The sequence below is a fragment of the Ailuropoda melanoleuca genome, chromosome 8 (assembly GCF_002007445.2).
Source record: "Ailuropoda melanoleuca isolate Jingjing chromosome 8, ASM200744v2, whole genome shotgun sequence".
In the NCBI taxonomy this organism is placed as follows: domain Eukaryota; kingdom Metazoa; phylum Chordata; class Mammalia; order Carnivora; family Ursidae; genus Ailuropoda; species Ailuropoda melanoleuca.
The window spans coordinates 101,534,405-101,546,846 of record NC_048225.1 but is presented as its reverse complement, the minus strand read 5'-3'; the positions used below and the strand labels follow the sequence as shown (position 1 = coordinate 101,546,846).

The 12,442-nt window shown below is 49.8% G+C and overlaps 1 protein-coding gene across 8 annotated transcripts in view; it reads right to left on the bottom strand.

Moving 5' to 3' along the window:
- NAV1 (neuron navigator 1) overlaps window positions 1-12,442 on the bottom strand; it is a 263,223-nt gene that overhangs the window by 8,056 nt on the left and 242,725 nt on the right. For 7 of the 8 annotated variants that reach the window (XM_034667023.1, XM_034667024.1, XM_034667027.1 and 4 more), the window contains 14 exons: window positions 11,342-11,463; window positions 10,557-10,565; window positions 7,679-7,875; window positions 7,245-7,437; window positions 6,984-7,152; window positions 6,578-6,675; window positions 6,316-6,411; window positions 5,915-6,074; window positions 5,238-5,473; window positions 4,121-4,275; window positions 3,901-3,972; window positions 3,227-3,423; window positions 2,587-2,705; window positions 484-681 (listed from right to left, as the gene is read on the bottom strand). In XM_034667023.1, the coding sequence (XP_034522914.1) occupies window positions 484-681; window positions 2,587-2,705; window positions 3,227-3,423; window positions 3,901-3,972; window positions 4,121-4,275; window positions 5,238-5,473; window positions 5,915-6,074; window positions 6,316-6,411; window positions 6,578-6,675; window positions 6,984-7,152; window positions 7,245-7,437; window positions 7,679-7,875; window positions 10,557-10,565; window positions 11,342-11,463 (2,021 nt within the window). The remainder of the gene's footprint in view (window positions 1-483; window positions 682-2,586; window positions 2,706-3,226; window positions 3,424-3,900; window positions 3,973-4,120; window positions 4,276-5,237; window positions 5,474-5,914; window positions 6,075-6,315; window positions 6,412-6,577; window positions 6,676-6,983; window positions 7,153-7,244; window positions 7,438-7,678; window positions 7,876-10,556; window positions 10,566-11,341; window positions 11,464-12,442) is intronic. The other variant, XM_034667021.1, reaches the window with a different exon arrangement.

Sequence of the window (12,442 nt, the reverse complement as noted above, 5' to 3'; positions counted from 1 at the left end):
GTGTCCCACTGCTTTCTTTATTGGTTAATAGTCCTACCTGGGTCTTTATTAGAATACATCTTGCCAGCATGCATTATTATTTAGCTTAAGCTAGGCTGTAGGCATATCATCTTTATAACCCAACATTCTGACTGTTGAGCTCCTCACTGACCTCATTCTAGTCCTAGCCTTGTTGATACCCTTCAGCCTCCCTCAGGGTATGCATGAAAAGTTCAACTCCAGGGGCACCTGGGTGGCTCAGCTGGTTGAGCATGTGACTCTTGATTTTGGCTCAGGTCATGACCTCGGGATTGTGGGATCGAGCCCTGCAGTGGGCTCTGTGCGCTTTGCGGAGTCTACTTGTCCCTCTCCCTCTGCTCCTCCCCCAGCTCACACGCACGTGCATACGCATGCTCTCTCTCTCAAATAAATAAAATCTTAAGAAAAAAAAAGAGTTCAGTTCCATAATACTCTTACTTTAACAATAGAATGGCTTCTACTCACCAGAGGGTCTGAGTCCAGAGAACTTGGGGTGCTGTCTTTGACTGTCCTATCCTCGGGAGGTGAGGCAATGCTATGAGGGCCCACAGTGGGAGGGGGCAGGTGGTACAGCTTCGATTGGTCTTGTTGGGCTGATGGCCAGGGAAGAGTGTCCCGGACCCACTCCACCGGGTCCTCCCAAGCTGCTTTCTGTCCATGGACCTGGATAGAAGGGGAGATGCCATTACTGGCATTGGGATCCACAGACAGAGGCTTGCTCATGCGGTCTCCTATGGCCATATGCGTTTCCTCCAATGGAAAGCCTTGAGACTCTGATCCCCACGAGTTGAGATTCAACTCCTTTGAGTTTCCCCACAAAGGAAATATTTGGTGTAAACAGGTAAAACTATTCTGGAGGATAATTTGGCAGACTGTGTTAAAAACTTAACATGTACATGGGGTGCCTGGGTGGCTCGGTCAGTTAAGCGTCAGACTCTTGATTTTGGCTCAGGTCATGATCTCAGGTTGTGAGATCGAGCCCTGTGTTGGGTTCCGCACTGGGCATAAAGCCTGCTCAAGATTCTCTCTTTCCTTGGGGCGCCTGGGTGGCACAGCGGTTAAGCGTCTGCCTTCGGCTCAGGGCGTGATCCCGGCGTTATGGGATCGCCCCACATCAGGCTCCTCTGCTATGAGCCTGCTTCTTCCTCTCCCACTCCCCCTGCCTGTGGTTCCCTCTCTCGCTGGCTGTCTCTCTCTCTGTCGAATAAATAAATAAAATCTTTAAAAAAAAAAAAAAAAAAAGAAGATTCTCTCTTTCCCTCTGCCCCTCCCCATTACTCCCCTCTCTCTAAAAACAAAAGCAAAAAAAACCCAAAAAACAAAACAAAAAAACAAACAATAAAAAACACTTGATATGCACCCACCTCACAACCCCATAATTTTAGTAGGAGGTTCCTCTTTAGTAATCATAGCCTTCTTTAAATTTTTTTTATTTTTGTTTCATTTTTTTAAATATACTTTTTTAAAAACTGTTTCTCTTTTTTATTTTTAATTAGGCCCCATGCCCAACGTGGGGCTTGAACTCATGACTCCAAGATCAAGAGTTGAACTCTCTACCAACTGAGCCAGCCAGTCACCTCAGAAATCCTACCTTTTAAAAGAATTTTGACTTTGTTGAAAACAGATGTTATCTGTGTAAGAACACTCTGAAATTGGAAAACTGTTAATAATAATGCAAAATTTGGGGCACCTGGGTGGCTCAGTTGGTTAGGCGTCTGACTCTGGCTCAGGTTATGATCTCACGGTACTGGGATCGGATCAGGCCCGGGGTCGGGCTCCCCACTCATCAGGGAGTCTGCTTGTCCCTCTGCCCCACCCCCTGCTCGTGCTTGCTCTCTCTCAAATAAATAAATAAATAAATAAAAATAATAATGCAAAATTAAATGAAATAGTGATTTCTGGCATCGATCTGATAGACAGCATCTCTAGAAACTTACCACATCATCAGGGGATAACTACTGCAATAACAAATTTCTTTTACGGAAAATATATGGCCAATAGGATCCAGCCACTGCCCTATAGTTCACTAGTGCTGGAATGGAGGCTGGTGATCATTATGCCCTAATTCATAGATGAAAGCTACAGGGGAGGCTTTAATAAAACGACACCTTCCTTTTGCATAAAGTTCTTATTCTAGCTTCTAAAAATCTTTTCACAATTTCATGTCTTTGAAACAACCCAGTGATTTAGGCAGAACAGACTTTATTATCTCCTGTATGTAACTTGGCCAAAGTAACATTTTTATTAGTAGTTAGTAATAAGCTAAGACTGTAACAGGGTTTTACTTAGTTCTTAGCTCGATGATTTCCCTATTAGCTCTGATCCTTAAGAGAGAGGTCTGATTTGGCCTAGAGACAGAAGGCCCGGGACTGGAGACAGGCCCCAGAGACCGTGGTCCTGTAGCCATTTGCTGAATGGTGGCTGGACACCGGGCCTCACTCTACCTCTTATCGAAAGAACATGACCAGTCTTCATAGCCTCCTGTCTAACATTGAAGAGATGTTTCTGCTTTGTTAGGTGGGGCAGCCTGACCCCCGGGACTGAGTAGAGTCAGAGGGTAGGGCTCACCTTGATCCCATCCTTCGCTCCTTCCTGTAGGTAGGGAATGATGGAATTGTTCCACAGGTCAATGAACCATGTCCGGAAGTCCTCAATGCCAATGGGACAGGACAGAAAGAAGCAAGGGCCTAGGGAAAAGGATGAGGCCAATAAGACGGCTGAGCACCCAGCGCTCCCCAGTCGTCTGTCTCATTTACTCCTTAATACCAGGCAGAGGGGTCTGATAACCAAAGAAGTAAAGGAAATTTAGAGTCGAGCTGTCCTGAGATTGCTGTCAAGACTAATGGGAGTGGCTGCCTGGCTGGCGGTCTCATCAACAATGCTTCTTCACAAGGCGGAAGTGAGGTGAGGGAGTGAGAGGAAGTTTTCCAATTCCCTCCTAAACACTTTCTGTCCCCCATTAATTGTGGGAAAAGTAAAGGAGTGGGGTTAGCTTTCTGATGATTGAAGTGATTTACCCAAAACATGGTGCTAACTGCGAGGGGAATGCTTGGTAAGTAATTAAGCAGTCCTGGGTCTGAAGCCACGAGGCTTGCCATTCTTTTACATGCTGCAGACTCCAGAAAGAAATGGGAACATCCCACTGCGTGGCAAAAGTAGGAAAGGGAAGCCACCTTCTGACCCCAAAGGGGAAGCTGAACCCCAGTACCGATGAGGAAGTCTGAGGTGCTGTGCTTCTCAAGGAAGGTGTGGAGATGGTACCACAGCTTGGGCACCCAGTCAAGCACCCGAAGCAGCTCTTCCTTGTTGGCATTGATGTCGCTGTCTGATTCTACCAGCTTCCTCCTCAGGTAACGAACCAGGAAGCCATTGGCTGGCTCCACGTTGTTGGAGAAGGTCAGCATCCTGCAGTCAGGAATGGGGAGAAGGGTCAAGGTGGCCATGTGGAGGTTGTCGGCATCCATCCCCTGCCAGTCCATCCCTCCTCCTGCCTGCCTCCCCCTAACGCCCACTGGCTTTCTTCTCAAGTAATGGTGAGTCGACTGAACTCAGGGCAGCAGCTGTGGGCAGGACCAGTGACCCTCTTCAGATAACCATCTGACCTCACAGACCCGGGAGAGGGGGTGTGTGGGCAGAGAACCCAACCTACAGCGTCCTAGCTGCAGCTCTCTTAGTTTTGTAGTTCCTTCCTCTTCTCGAGGGTTCTCTTCCACCCTGTAACTGACGTGGCAAATATTCCTACTCTCTCTTCCCAGCCCAGGAGCCCTGCCTAGTTCTCCTTCCTGCTGCTATCTACTGTCCCTCTGGCCGGATCCTGGGATTTCACTAGTTTACAGAACCTTAGGTAGGGCTGGAAGGTTTATCCAGGGCCACAGTTCTTACCTGAAGCTCAAGTGCAAGCCATGATTAGGTGTCATTTTTACAGGCTGATTGGTGGTACCTATGATATAAGGACTGTGGGAAGAAGGAGGAAAAAGGTTTACTCAGACTTGTCTTAACACCTGTTTTCCACTATGTACACCCAAGGGCAAGCTCACAGGATGGACTGGACCAGGCTCTCCTTCTTCCCACTGCAGTGAGTTTGGTCCTGACTCCAGCTTACCATTTGTGGTACTTGCAGGTGAGAGCCCCGTTGACCAGCTCACTGATGGAGCCTGCTTCACTCAGGTCATCCAACAGGATCACCAGGGGGACATCCCCAATTCCTGTTTCCCTGTCTATCTGGTTGGCCAGGTTGGAGAGATACAGTTGCAGATCCTGAAATAAAAGAAGGAAGTGGGTCAGAACTCAGGAGGAGTGAGCACTTGGGTCAGCTGTGGGAGGAAGGGTTTTGGAGAAGGTACACTAGGTCTGGAGTCCCCTGGAGCCTTTGCTTCCTGTTTCATGCATCTGAACATTGAACTGTAGAAACAGACCACTGCGGACTGATAAGCAGTGGGCCCAAAGGCTCTAAGGCAGCCATCTTTTTTTTTTTTTTTAAAGATTTTATTTATTTATTTGAGAGAGAGAGAGCACAAGCAGGTGGAGGGGCAGAGGAAGAGGAAGAAGCAGAATCCCCGATGAGCAGAGAGCCTGACACAGGGCTGGGTCCCAGGACCTGAGATCATGACCTGAGCCGAAGGCAGACGCTTCACTGACTGAGCCACCCAGGCGCCCATAAGGCAACTGTCTTCAGCAATGGCTCCTAAATCCGTGAAGGGTGGGGATCATATCCGCTTTCCTGAAGGGATTTTCACTGGGTTGGTACCATGAACCACTCCAATGGATAAGCCTCCCCCTGCTGGGGGAGCCAAGATCTGAAGCACCCCGGAGTGTGAGGGTGTGCTTGAGAGACATCCAGATTTGGCAGGGGACAGCACAATGTGTCACATGTAATTCTGAGTTCTTCTCCCCAGAAAGCCCAAAGTCAGAGTAATACTGAAAAGAAAGGTAGAGGGAAGGAAATAAACAAAGGGACAGGATTTTCAGGGTTGGCAGAAAGTGAAGTGGAAAAGAGGATGTCGTTTAGTCAATGATCAGCAAAAGGGAAAGGCATATACCAGAGGGAAGGGGAAGTATGGAGAAAGAAGGGAAGGGAAAAGTCTGGAAATAAACTGGGGGCAGAGGAAGGACTAGCAAAGGGGAATGCGAGGGGGAGGGGAGGAAAGAAGGGGCGGGGGAAGGCCTTGGGGCAGCTGAGGGCCGAGCAAAGGCTGGTGGGGGGGTCAGGAGGCAGCCACCTTGCAAGACTGCTGGTGCATGTTGAAGGTGCTGACGATGCCCTCAGTGACCTCGCGGCCGGAGCGCTCCACTAAGTACTCAGCCAGCCGGTTGGTCAGGTAGGTCTTGCCCGTGCCGCTGGGGCCCGAGAGGACGAGGCGCCGGTGCTTCAGCAGGAGGCTTATGTAGTGCTGCATCATTGGCTTGGGGACCAGTGTCTCGAACACCAGGCTGTCGACGCACTTCTCCTTCAGACCTGAACCCCCAGCCCCAGAGAGCATGAGCATGACCAGGGCCCTGAGGATGGCAAAGGCCCCCGGAGGGCATTTCTTTCTTCACCTAAGAGCCCACTGAAAGAACTCAGGGCCACCTGCCCCATGGCTCCAGAGGAACCACCCAACCCCCAGTTTTGAAAACATAGATCTTATTTCTAGGGACATGTTCGGAGTTACAGGTATACAGGTGGAGTGAGAAACCCAGGCTTTCTAGAAATTTCCCTGGGAAGGAAAGTGGCTCTGGGAACAAAAGTTAAGACTGGATCTTACTCATCTTTTCATATCTCACATTACTGAAGTACAGTGAACCGTACGTTGTAGCTTCTCAGTAAATCCTTGTTGAATGAATGCGTGACGGACTGTCTGATGTTCCTCTCCCTCCCTCACCCCGTATCGCTGCACCCCAAAAGACAAAGACTGACCTTTGAGGGAGACTGATATGTTGTTGACACCTCGACGGCAGGGAGGCATCTCTGGGGGCTCTGCATCCAACACCCGCTTCACGTGGCTGATGCTATAGCCGTGGATGGACTCGGGGCTCAGTCCCAGGGTAGAGGCTGGGTCCATCTTTGAAATGTAGTCCTGACAGAAGAGAAAAGGAGAAAAAAAAAGATAAGGAGGAACACCAAGATGATGCAAACCCAGAGGTACAAGCCACAGATTTCAGAGGGAACAGAAGTCGAAGGAGAGAGGGAAGAACCTATGTTTTTCCTAGTTAGCATTTCTCCACGAAGCGTCAAAGGTCCCCAAGATCGCAATGCCTGGATGGCTCCATACCCCATGAAAGGACGAACAACCTGTGTGAGTACATGTGTCCCTTTACCTTGAACACTTGGAAAACAGCTTCATCCAGCATCTTCCAGTCCACCTTCCCGCTGACCTTGCTACATCCCAGGAAGAATTCCTGCTGTTTCAAGTCCTATACAGCCGCGGTAGAAAGAAGTGTGTAAGCCTCAGTGAGGTCCCTCCAAGAAAGGGGGGTGGTCCTAAAAGGCCTTAGCAGTGGGGTACTCTGGTTTTGGGGGTATTCAGAGCCCAGATATTCTTGGATAAATGGTGTCACAGGCCTCCCTGAAGCTCCTTACCCCTTTGATGATATGCTGGGGGGGCATCCGCACCACCACCCGAAGGGTCACTTCCTCCTTTGGACCACACGTGCTGATGCCATCCATGGGTGACAGGTCTGTCGGCAGAGAAAACAACTATTAGCTTTAGGGGCCCCCACGGGCTTTCCTAAACCTTCCAGTCATCATCCCTTCCCAATGACTCTTTACTACGAAGAGGAAACGGAAACTCCAAAACTGAAAAGCAATTAGGGTCGAAGGACCAGAACAATTCTTCGTGTCTCGTGACACCGGGATGCGCGTGGTTTAGGCACTGTTAACCTCCATGACTGAGAGCAGTGCCCCCCAGAGCTGGCAGGATCGTGTACCAGTGACCCAAACCCTTTTCTTCCTGCCATCCTTACAGGTTCTTCTCCCAAACAGGTACCTGTGTCGGTGAGACTTGGGCTGGAGGAATGGGTGAGGGCCAGGCCCAGGGAGCGGCGAGGGGAGGCTAACGCAGACGATCCGGGGACCTGCCCTGGAGTGGAGCCCGATGAGGGGCCCGGGGCGACCTTCAGCCGGTCGTTCTCGGCTTTCAGCAGGTCCACCTCCAGCTGCGGCGAGAACAGACGGGGCAGGGCCACGGAGTTGGACGGATCTCAAGGCTCGGTCTTCCCTCCGCTCAGCTCTGCGCCCAGATACCCACCTGCATGTTGTGCATTGTCTCCCGAAGTTGGTCCAGTTGGTGGGCGGAGTTGAGGGCTTCCAGGCGGATGTCGGTAAGCTTCATCTCTTTCTCCCACAGCTCGGAGCGCAGTTCAGATACCTCTTTCTTCTCCGGTTCCTCTTCCTCATTGCCATGGAACAGCCTAGTGTGGGGGACCGGGTGAGCAGGGCCCCTGGAAGAAAGTGAGAGTGAAGCCAGGCCACATGGGCCAGCTCTAGAGTTACACGGGGACACGGAGATCCTTGGTCACTGGTCTCAGGGACGATCAGCAGTGGGAGGGAAGGTCTCATGCGCCCCAGGAGAGACCTACAGTGCGGTGCTGTTTGTCCAGGGGCAAGCAAGGGGCTTAACTACCACCGTCGGCCAGTGGTGTATACTAGTCCCTGGCTGGGTGGCAGGCAGACAGCACTTACTCGGTGACATCTATGCCCACAGAGGAGGAGTTGGAGGACTTGATGGAGGGCGAAGCGGTCTCTGTGGAGCCGTGCTGTAGTTTGGGGGATGAGGGGGCAGAGGAGTCGGGCGTGGCAATCTCCTCAATGTCGGAGTAGGAGGAAGCGGACTTGGGCCCCTTTTTTATGCTGAAGGCTTTGTTGAAGGAACTTCGAAGCTAGAAGAAAGCAGATCCAGGTAGAGAGACGTCAGGGCTCCACTCTGGAGACTGGGGGAGGACTGGCTTGGGACTTCTGAGACGGACAGCTGTACAGGCGGGGTATTTGCTTGCTGTCATTAAGCCTCCCTCTTAAGGCTTCGCTTGACTCATGGAATATGGACACAAGAGTTGCCTGGAAAGTAGGGCTGAGAGAAAGTGAACTGTTCTGGCTTGCTGCTTTTGTAAGCTATGGGAACTTCTTGGGTCTGCTTTCTCCCATGGGGGAACTAGGCCCCTGAGGGGGACAGAGAGAAGCCCCCAGAGGTCACATGGTGGCTAATCTCTCAATGATCCAATCCCACCTTCTCCAGCAGACCAGTTACTGCTCAGTCTAGAGCCTCGCTCACTTTGGGTCTCAGGATCCACCCTGACCATGGCTCATCGGATCAGAATCCGTTTCTCTATTTACCTAGTAAGCAGAAACTGGCCATATGATTCGGTGGAAATCAACGGAAGGGAGTGGTATCAAGTGGTATCTTTTAGTGTCTCTCGTGCTCAGCACATCCCAGAACGGTGAAAACAATCAGATAAAAGTGCTTTCTCCTATTCCCACTCAAATGTCCTAGAATAAGGGATATTTCCCAGCCTCTCCTCAGAATACGTGGGAAACTCTAATGTGACCACAGCTTGTTTGACCTGAGGTGTTGATGAGCTTGGGTGTTAGGGCTGTGAGCTAGAGATGCAAACCAGGGTCCTGGCCCACCCGTTCGCATGCATCCAGACAGCATGCACACACACAGGGACACAGAGATGGAATGGCAGCAAGAGGCAGAGAGTAAAGGAGGGGTCGAAGGCTGTAGGGGACACAAGCAAACCAGATCTTTGGGACAGTGAGAGAAAAGAAAGGAAAATTCGAGGGTACTCTTTCAAAGTGTCTCTTCTGGAACACAGGAAGGCTGTTAGGTAAATGAGGAGAGCTGATGGTGGTGTGTGTTGGGGTGTCCACCCGGTAGGACATAAAGGAGGACCAGTCTGGCTGCAGTGGGGATAGGAGAGAGAGAGAGCATGTGTGCAGTTAGCTAGAGTGTGCGTGCAAGGGGCAGAGTATCATGGAGTAGTCGAGGCTCAGGAACCCCATAAAGCTCCGTTCTCTGCAGAGATGAGGAACCGAGCGTAAAAAGTGGACTTGCTTGAGTTTGTGGAATTGAAGGAAGGCCTGGGACTGGAACTCAGCCTTCTTAATTTTCAACCCAATGGTCTTCTCCACACTGTCGCCTCATGGGAAGCTGTGTGTATATGAGAGAGACAGAGAACGAGACAGAGAGTGTGTGTATGTGTGTGCGTAAGTGTGTGTGCATAGAAAGAGATCCCAGGACCACAATCTGCCTGAGGCACACGTCCTGTAAGATCACAAAGACCCTGAGTGAGAGACAGTGGTGTTCTCTGTGTCATTCAGGGTTCCCAAAGCACAACGGCTGGCTGATGATCATTGGTGTTACGTGGTGAAGGATTCCCTGAGTTCAGGAACAGCGGATCAAGCAAAATGAAACACTCTTTACTAGAGGACATCTCAGAACGTTCCTATGTGGTCGTGCACTGTAGAAATGCAGGGCTTTTCAAATTGGAGATGGCATCCTTGTTTTAAGAAGCACTGCCGTGGACTTGTGCGAAATGCCAACCTAAAGAGTCAAGTTTAAATGATTATCCTGGCCTTTCAGGCCCTTCCTGTCTGCGTCCCACCCTACCTAGTGCTCCAGCTACACTGATTTCGTCCCTGCAGAAAGCATCTCCACACACTGTCCTATCACAGTCCCAACTCAGTGTAGCCTTTACCTCCTCTGTGGTGTTTCCCTGGCCTCCCGCATGTTAGTTTCCTGTACGAGCGCCTCTAGCACTTACTGGCTGAACCATGCATTTTGGCACCACTGGATTGTCATCAATATCATATGTACAATATTGCGTTTTGTCTGCCCGCAATTCTGCAGGCTCCTGGACGGTTCACATGACAGACTCCACTTTTCACATCCTTCATAACACCTGGCGCAATGTTGGGCTAACTGAGTGGACCTCAGATGTCTGGCTTGTAATGGAAGCTCTGGTTTCACTTTCTGTTTGTCTGAGACGATACTCTAATCCCTGAAATGTCTTTGGAAGCTCCATGAATGCTCAGAGGGTTTCAGGTTTTCAGGTGGTTTGAGGGTGCCCTAGACTGGATCATATCCTCTCCTATCTCTGGTTTGTCTCCCTATAGAGCTAAATCTTCAGGCGAGACCCAAACTGAAGAGGCCTTTGGGAACTGCGGTAGAAATAATGTTCATCCAGGGATTCTCTTCCATGTTGGGCTTCTAGGCTTTGAAGGAACAAAAAAAATCAGAAAGCTCATTTTCTGGATCGGAGGAACTCCAACTGACTGCTTTTATAACAGGCTGATTTTGTAACCAGGGGAAGACAGGAGGGAATAGATCAGGATTTTGTTTAACTTTTCCATTTGGCCCCCAACCAGACCACTCCTCTGTCCTCATGTGGGGGCAGCCGTGGATGGACCATGCAGTGGAGTGAGTTAGGAACTCTGGGGTGGTAGTTACGGTTAGTTTTATGAGTGGCCGCTCTTTCTTTAGGGGCAAGGGAGTTGCTCTAGAAATGGGGAAGGTATGGCAAAAGGAAAGAGAAAACAAGGAGAGAGGAACTGGGTCTCTTACCTCATAGACCTGGAAAAAAATAGGGATTTGAAGTCAGCATTTTGAAGGGAAAAAAAAAGAAGCAACACTTAATCACTCATTTCACACAGCTGGGACCCATCTGTGCTATACAAAGGTTTTGGGGGCCAGTCCTATTGAACAGGGGACAGAGGAGCAAGAAGTCTCCATTGGGGGATCCTCTCCTTACCACAGCCAGCGAGGAGCTAGAAGTGTTTTAGATCTCCCTACGTAGTTTCAGAAAGGTCATCCAAAGTCAGTTTAGGGCTATCAGGAGCCAGCCGGGGGGTTGGGGAGTACTCTCTCTGAACTAGTCAATGGTAATATAATGGTTCCTTTTGAAGTAAGATGGAAAGTTCCACAAATACCTCTCCCAAAAAAATCGAAGAAATGACCTGCAGGAGCATCTAGAATGAATGGCTTTGTTCAGAAAATCTTCTCTCCAAAGTATAGAAGAGAATGGGGGTGGGATGGGCAAGGGGCTTGATAGGACGTTCCCTTCTGGATATTTCCTTCTGTTGCCAAACACATTTGACCTAATCAAAGGCATGGAGAGCCCAAGGAAAGCAGGTGTGCACAGGGTTGGAGGGACGGCCTGGGTACGCGTGGGACAGGATGGGGATAACAGGAGAGTTTAGCAGACCTTGCTCTGAGCAGATGCCTGGGGCTTCGTATTCACCCCAAGGCACCATATCATGGTTAATTCTGGAAGGAACGGACCCCTATCCTGAGGTGGAAGTGACCCACCATAGCTCTACATAGTTCCTGCCCCCCAAATTTGGACCTACCCAGCTCTTTTTTTTCTTCTTTTTTGCATCAGCATCCTTGCTGCTGCCAATGCTGGAATGGCTGGTGATGCTGTTGAGGCTCGAGATGCTGTCCGAGGAGTTCTGTCTCTTGATCCGGAGTTCTAGGGGCCAAGGACAAGGGGGAAGAACACATGCAGGGTAGATTTAAAGAAGACGCGGGACTTAGGGCAAGTGTAGAGGCAGAAGGCAGAAGAGAAGGACACCAGCAACTTCTCTGTCCACGTTATTCATTTTTTGGATCATTCTTTCAACACTTATTGGTGGCCAATCATGTTTCAACATTAAAAAAATGCTAACAGTAAAAAATAAGAAATGATCCCTGTTCTCCAGAGTTTCCAGTCTAGTAGGATAGAGCAGTACATAAACTAATGAACTCCACTTGAATAAGTCTGAGAAGGGCTTAGTGAGCGCTGGCCCTCAATACCTTGACAGAGACATCAACCTACCTTTTTTTTTTTAAGTACCTCTACCCGCAGTGTGGGGATCAAACTCACCACCCTGAGATCAAGAGCCACACACTCCACCAACTGAGGCACCCCCTCAACCTACCATTTTTCATGATTTTCCCCAGCGATACTTGGCTGCCTGGTGCTCCATGGCCAAGTATAACTAGCCATGTGTCCTGCATTAAACCGGAAGGAGCTTTAGTGGTCGCACGTGACAGGTAGAAAATCTTCTCGGCACTCTGAGAAGGTTTGGAATGGCACAAAAGATGATCCACTTTCCCATCACAGGGAAGGAAAAAATTAACGAGAGAGATGTTTCAGTCTTGAAAGAACAGAAGTTCTTCAGATGGGAACACTGGAGAAACTATGTGGTCTGAAGAAAAAGTACATGCAAAGGCCCTGTGCAGGGCTCCGGCTTTGCTTTGGGGCAGCTCAGGCAGACTGGAACGGAAACAGGACAAGGTACACAGCAAGAGGTGAGGGTGAGGGCGGAGGGTGGGCTCAACCAGCTCAGGAGAGCCCTGAATGCCTTTTAAAGGAAACTGGCCTTTGTGCCATAGGTAATGAGCAAGAGCGGCAGAGATTCCGGAGCAAAGGCAGACTATGATCAGATTTTTTTTTTTTTTAATAGAGA